This window comes from Eurypyga helias, unplaced genomic scaffold, assembly GCF_000690775.1.
Source record: "Eurypyga helias isolate BGI_N326 unplaced genomic scaffold, ASM69077v1 scaffold9225, whole genome shotgun sequence".
Classification (NCBI taxonomy): Eukaryota; Metazoa; Chordata; class Aves; order Eurypygiformes; family Eurypygidae; genus Eurypyga; species Eurypyga helias.
Window position 1 is genome coordinate 23801 of NW_010252030.1, and position 6846 is coordinate 30646.

The 6846-nt window shown below is 49.8% G+C and overlaps 1 protein-coding gene across 1 annotated transcript in view; it reads left to right on the forward strand.

The window, feature by feature from the left end:
- The window catches only part of IGSF21 (immunoglobin superfamily, member 21), a gene marked incomplete at its 5' end in the record, with an annotated part of 18181 nt that overhangs the window by 5074 nt on the left and 6261 nt on the right, over positions 1-6846 (forward strand). Inside the window, one exon of the mRNA XM_010152206.1 lies at positions 3876-3997. Coding sequence (XP_010150508.1) covers positions 3876-3997 — 122 coding nt within the window. The remainder of the gene's footprint in view (positions 1-3875; positions 3998-6846) is intronic.

Consider the following 6846-nt stretch of genomic DNA (forward strand, 5'->3'; position numbering starts at 1 on the left):
CCCAGCCTATGCACACAGCCAGGGGCTCGGATGGGATGATGGTAATTGCAAAAAAGTGTTTTGCAGATTTTTGGTGGCAGGCGAGGGCTGGGTGTGATTCCCTGTCAGAGAGCAGTGCTCCCATGCTCGCTGTCCCTCTGCCTGTCAGGGACTAGGGGCTTGGCCTGGGGCTGTACGACAATGAGCGCCGGGGATGGAGGGGAGTCCTCATGGCCAGCGGGAGTTGCTCTGTCTCAATTAATTAGAGTTTGGTGCTCAGAATAATTAGGAAGGAGACTAAGCGCCGGGGCTGGTGTTGCTGTCTGCAGTGCTGATGCACGGGCATTGCTTTCCATAGCACCCATGGTGCATGGGCACCGCTCTCTGTAGCACCCTTAGCACACAGGCATTGCTCTCTGCAGCACCCCGAGTGCACGGGCATCGCTGTCTTCAGCACCCATGCATGAGCACTTCCCACTGTAGCATCCATTACCATGGCCTTTGCAGGCAGGGTGCCATATACCGTGTCCCCGTGGGTCCCCCCATCCCATCTGAAGCCGTTGTCCCCATCATTCATGCAGCAGCTCTCATTTTTAGGCTCCCCGGCTCATTGTATGGGGATTGCAAAGCGTTTTGCTCCTTCGAGCAGGTTATCAGGCCGGTCTCTGCCTGGCTAATGGCCCTGGGCTCCAAAACCCGCGGTCATGGCAAGAGGAGGCCGATGCATTACAGATGTTGGTGGCGCCGCTCGGAGCCGCCTGATCAATGGTGACAAAGCACAGTCCCCGCAAGGACTTCCTCTGCCACTGCCCATTAGGAGAAATGAGACGTTACAGCCCCGACCGGCGTCTCCCACGGTGGCTCCAAGCGGGAAATGTTGCTGGTGACAGTGATAAAGTCACTGCTTGCAGCAGTATTGGCTCCAGGGGAGGGGGAAGACGTGCTGGAGGAGCCAAGCGAAGGGCACCCGACATGCTGATGCTGTTAGGAGCCCTTCCTACACTGTACGATGCTGCTGGGAAAGCCCAGAGCCTCGGCAAATGTGAGGATGGAGGCACCGGGGAGCTGCTTTTAACCTCTCGCTCCTGGAAAGCATCTCCCAGAAATTTGCAGCCCCCTCCAAATTTTCAAGCCAACCCGATTCACGGTGGGTTGTGCCTCTTGATTTATAAACCTGCTCCCCTTTAGGGAAAAATCTTGAGTTTTACAGCTGCAGAGAAATTCTCTAAAATCTGAGCAAAGCCGCTGATGGAGAGATCTTGGGCCAGTAACTGCGCGAGGTCTGATTCGTGCCATTCATCTACACGCCAGCTGGGTCGTCTCCGTGCCTCGGAGATGATAATTTAAATGTCAGTATGGGGAACTCTCTTAATTCCTCATGCTCAGGCGGGGAGAGAAGGTCAGAAGCATCAGCACAGTTTATTGAGCTCTCTATTACTGTTGGGCAAGGGCTCTGGGGAGGCAGCAGGCAGCCCGGGCTGCACCTCCTAAAATTCCATGATCCTCTTTAATTCGATCATGCACGTGGTTTAACGATGCAGGAGAGGGCGTACTGGCATGGGTGGTGCCCTTTGGGGATTGGAGATGGGTTGTGGCACTCATTCTGGGATCAAAACATCTGGGTTTGGGCAAATCAGTCAATTACTCTGTAGTTTTGGAAGCAAAATTTGATGCCGGCAGCGTTTTGGGTCACTGAGCAAGGTAGGACCGAGTGGTTCAGCAAGCTCAGGGCAGGAGGAGGGATTTCAGCTGAGCTCAGTGCAGATGCTTGAGGTAGCTGGGGAAGGAGGCAGGAAAAAAAAGTTAAAAAAGGGCTTTTCCAGCATGATTCATTTCTCCCAGCAACTGTGACATGGGATGCTGCAGACCCTAGTGTTACCCCCGAGTGTGTAAAGCAATGTAGTCACCCCTTGCAGCTTCTTTGGGGTATTTTCCCTCTTGCCATAGCAAGTGCTTGTTGCATTTTCTTGGGCAAAGTTCAAAGTTCAGCCCCAGGACGAGGATGGTTGAAGGAGTCTGGCCCAGAGCCCAGTGGTGCCCCGTTCCCCAGGGTGCTACAGAGACCCCCGATCTTTTCATAACCAACTTTGTCCTCCAGAATCCTTCCCCCTCACCCCCTTGGTCCCCCATCCATCACTCCTGGATGCTTACTTAACCCACCGAGCATCCCGGCGAGAGGCTCCAGCAATATTAATGGTGCCAGCATATTTTGGGGACAGCAAGCTGCCGGGTCACTGGTGAGGTACAAGTGAAGAGGGAAGAGGCAGGAGGGGGCCGCCTCTGCCACAGCGGGAAGGAGCAGGAGGTTAATGTCTCCCCGCACAGTGGCAATCGCCGGGTTTTTGTCAGGAATAAGATTTTTACTGGGGTTCATAAATAATGCAGCAGGCAGCCTCAGGCTGCCTGAGCTTGGCTCCGGTACCTTAAATGTGCCTTTCCCTCTCCCTGCACCCTGTTTTCTCAGTGTGGGCACATAATTTGGGGTCGTTGCCATCGGTTGCTGCCAGATTATCATCCTTTTTCTCCCCAGCAAGAAACGTTGGATTTGGCCATTCCCACACCCCTGTGGGTTCAGCAACAACTTTCTACGTAGCTCCTCTCCAAAAAAATTGACCCCAGGGCACAGATAAAAAGCCAAAAGTAGGTCTAATCCCTGGAGGGAGACTATTTTCTATGTGCTTTTCATAGGAGCCTATTAACTGCCTGTAATCCCCCGAGGATGCGACCGGGCTGTGGCATCTTCCCTTGGCCGTGCATCCTTGGGGAGGGAGGGGGGTGATGCAAGAGGTCCCAGGGGACAAACAGCAGCGTGGGTGATGCTTTGAGCTGCATATTTCCCATCCTTGAATCTAGTTTGATGTTTTCCGGCTTTGCCCTTATCTGTCCAGACGTGCTAGAGATCTCCCGTGGCTGCAAACCTTTGGTCCATGGGCATCAGCTCCACCGCTCCCCATCCCCTGAGCATCCCTCCTTGCAGCGACTGCATCCCCAAAATAATCCCTAGAAAACCCTGAAAGATGATACACAAAGAGCTTCTCGATCCGGGAGCAGCTCCAAGGTTTCTCCCCAAAGCCCCCTCCAGGGCATAAATAAAAGTTGGGAAAAATCAGATGCGTCCTTGAAAACTTCCCCTCATTCCCATGGCCGCAGATTTACGGCTCCGATAATTCTTCTTGCAGTTCTTTATCCCGTGTCCGTGCCAGCGTGTATTTTCTTTGCAATAAAAGCCTCAGCCACAGAGAATAAATTTGAAGAAGTGCTTTTAGTGAGCATTTTTCCCCCTCTCTTTCTTTTTGCCATTAAAAAAAAAAAGAGGGAAAAGAAAATTTGGAGTGTAAGTTGTTTTGCCCAAGCAGGGAGAGAAGTGCAGGGTGCGGGAAGTGGGGTTTGCTCTCAAGAGAGGCTGGTTTTGGGGGGTTAATCCCCTTTTCCTGTGCCTTGCCTTTTAAAAAACGACTATTCTAACCCTCTGATGGATTGATCTGAGCTCTTCTAGCCCCAAAATGCCCATTTCCCATCTGCATTGCTTTCCCTCTGCATTTTCCTCCTTAATTTTGTTCTAAACCTTGCTCCTTGTAAGAGGGGGAGATAAATCTGAAGGCACTGGGGGACACAAGGAAGAAATGAATCCTCCCAGGTCCTAAAAAGAGCCTTTTTCCACTTAAAAATTACAACCCCAGCGAGTGGCTGGAGATGGGAGTTTGCAACGCAATAACTGGACAGAAACATGTGGGTTTTGCTTTTAATCTCAGCAGGCTCATAATAAATAAATAATATTGATTGTCTTAATTAAAATAGGCTTTTTTTAATAACAAAAGTATAAAAGTGGATGCAAAGCCACTCGAGCACATGCAAAAGTGACTGTGGGTGCCTCATGTGTGTTTGGGTTTTTGCAGGTCACTGATGGCGGCACCATCAAGCAGAAGATCTTCACTTTTGATGCCATGTTCTCCACCAATTTCTCACACATGGAGAATTACAGGAAGAGGGAGGATCTGGTCTACCAGTCCACCGTGCGGTAAGTCACCCTGGTATTGCCTCCTTTGACATTTTGACTTTTAATGCCTTTTTTTAGGAGGTTTTTTTTCCCATTTTGGGACAGTTGAGGGCATTGTGGTGATCCTTGGTGTGTCCTGTTTGGCTGTTGGTTGGGGATTCATTGCACTGCAAAGAAATAAATTGCAAATAATTAGATATAATGCGCCGTCACCAAATATCCAAGGTCTGTCCTCATTGTCCTGCTTGTGCCTAGGGACAAGCTGACATAGATTTCCAAGGGTGAAAATGGGCAGAGAAAAACAAGGCTTGGGGGGAAAAATAGTATTTTGTATTTATATATAAAACAGGCAGCGTGGAAGCTTGTCTTTGCTTTTCTTCCAAGTGCGAAATCACTTGCCGAAGTGTCAGCTTTATTACTAATTACACACTTGCTTTATTGCAGTGTTATAAAACCAAAACTGGAGCCTGAAAAAAATGTCAGGGGGAGACTTAATTCAAGGCAAAAAAGGCTGGGGTGATGTATTTATTTTTCACTATTTTTTTTTATTTTGTTTCCTTTTTAAATTAGGATTTGCTAGTCGGATTTCAAAGCTTGTTTTTCCCAGCATGGGATATTAAAAATTCTGTGTACGGTGGGGAAAATACAGTTGTTTTCTCAGGGTATTGTGCTGCTTTGCACCTGCAAATGTCCGTGTATGGGTTGAAAAGGGCTCAGCATGGCTCGTTCCATTAGATGAGTATGTGTGCAAGCATGAAATCCTTCCTAATTCTTTGGAATTTGAATTTTTGGGGCTCTTTTTGCTGGTTTTTTTGGCTACAGTCAGAGCTATGTTTTGTTATAAGCACGAACAAGTGTGTTAGATGGCTACATGGCAATAAATGTGAACACAGAGTGGAGTAAAGAACCAGGAAAGCAGGGCTGGAGAGGAGACGGTTGGGGTTGCTCAGGAGATGCTCAGTGGATGCTCAAGAGTTGCTCAGGGGATGCTCAAGCAATGATTAGAGGCTGCTTAGGGGTATGCTCAAGAAATGCTCAGGGATTGCTCAGAAGATGCTCAGGAGATCTTCAGGCCATGCTCAGGGGTTGCTCAGGAGGATGCACAGATGTTTTTCTGGAAGGTCGGGGAATGCTCAGGAGTTACTTGGAGCGCTCAGGGTTTGCTCAGGAGTGTCAGGAGTTGCTCAGGAGATGCGCAAATGATACTCAGGAAGGTGAGGAGGTGCTCAGGTGTTGCTCAGGAGATACTTGGGAGATGTTCAGGATGCTCAGGAGGGTCAGAGGATGCTCAAGGCTTCCTCGGGGAATGCTCAGGAGTATCAGGGGTTGCTCAGGAGGATGCACAGATGATGCTCAGGAAGGTCGAGAGATGCCCAGGATGCTCAGGGGTTGCTCAGGGGGATGCATGGGGCGTACTCAGGGGTTGCTCAGGCAATGATCAGAGGCTGCTCAGGAGGCTGCTGAAGAGATGTTTGGGGGTTGCTTGGTGGATGCTCAGGAGGGTCAGGGGATGGTCAGGGGATGTTCAGAAAGTGCTCAGAAGATGCTCAGGCAATGATCAGAGGGTGCTCAGGGGAATGTTCCAGAGATACTCAGGGGCTGCTCCACTCCTTGAGTTTTGTTTCCCCATGTAGCACAGGCTCTGCGCAGCAGCTCGCTCGGATGTTGTACAAATTTCTGACACGACTAATTATTGTTTAGAGAACATTTTGGCGGCGTCACAAAGGGATTACACATTCCCTAACTCAACAACCTTGCTTTCCTGCCATAAACCCAGCGGTTCTGCTCGGCACTGGATTTAGCCATTGCACTCCTCTGGCAGGGAAAGTCAGGGAATTAAAACAGAATAAAACATCCCCCGTGCACGGAGCGAGACATCCCAACCAGGAGCATCCCTTGAGCAAGGGACAAGGACATTGCACCATCCTGGTGAGGCAAAGCAGCTGCTTTTTTTGGCTCAAAACCCTCCGTTTTTCTCCCTTTCACCGCGTATTGTAGAACTAATAGAATTTGCAAGCAGAAAATTTCGCCGCCCTAGGACCAAGCACTTAAAAGCTTCGGTAATCGTCAGCGCGGTGCCGGCAAATCATCCGTGGAGCCGGGGATGTTTGTGGTAAAAGTCTTTTCACGCAGTTGTTTTCAGAGGAAAACAGCAACTTGCCTGAGGAGAAAGGAGATGTTTCTTGGAGGGTATGAAAAGAGCTTGTTTTCTGAATTCTTGGCTTGATGTCTATTTTTTTGGGGAGGGTGAGGGGGTCCTGCTTTATTTCAGGCTCTGGGGAAGGGGAGCAATGTTGGGAAGGGTTTGGTGATGGGTCAATCGCATCCCGACCATTTCCACTCAGCTTTTCTCTCCCTTTCATTTTACCCTTCTGTATTTTCAGCTTTTTTTTTCTTTCAAAAAATAGAAATCTTTTTAATGGCACGGTCACGTCGGTGCCGTCCCACGGAGCGTTATCCCGGGCGACGTGGCTCTTATCTGCACAGCGCAGAGGGCTGACGGAGCTGCCTCTTTTCATACCGGCTTTGAACGCAGCCCGCTCAGATGTGAAGAGCGAAGCCGGGAGACATCCAACCCTGGATTTTTTTTCCCTTCCTCTGATTAAAAACCTATCCTCGTCAAGGAAGGCACTGCTTTATGAATATCTATATCATTTTTTCTTTATTTCCAGCATGCTTAGAGGACGCAGAGGACAAGATGGGCAGCGTTACGGCTTTGCAGGGCTGGGGGTCCCCCCTCTCCGGTCCCTACCGATCGCAAAAGCTTCAAACTGGCCCAATTAAGGACTATTTTACACCCCAAATCCGTGCGCAAACCCAAAGGGCTTGTCCCTCGCGGCAGCCGTCGGGATGGAGAGGGTCTCCAGCTT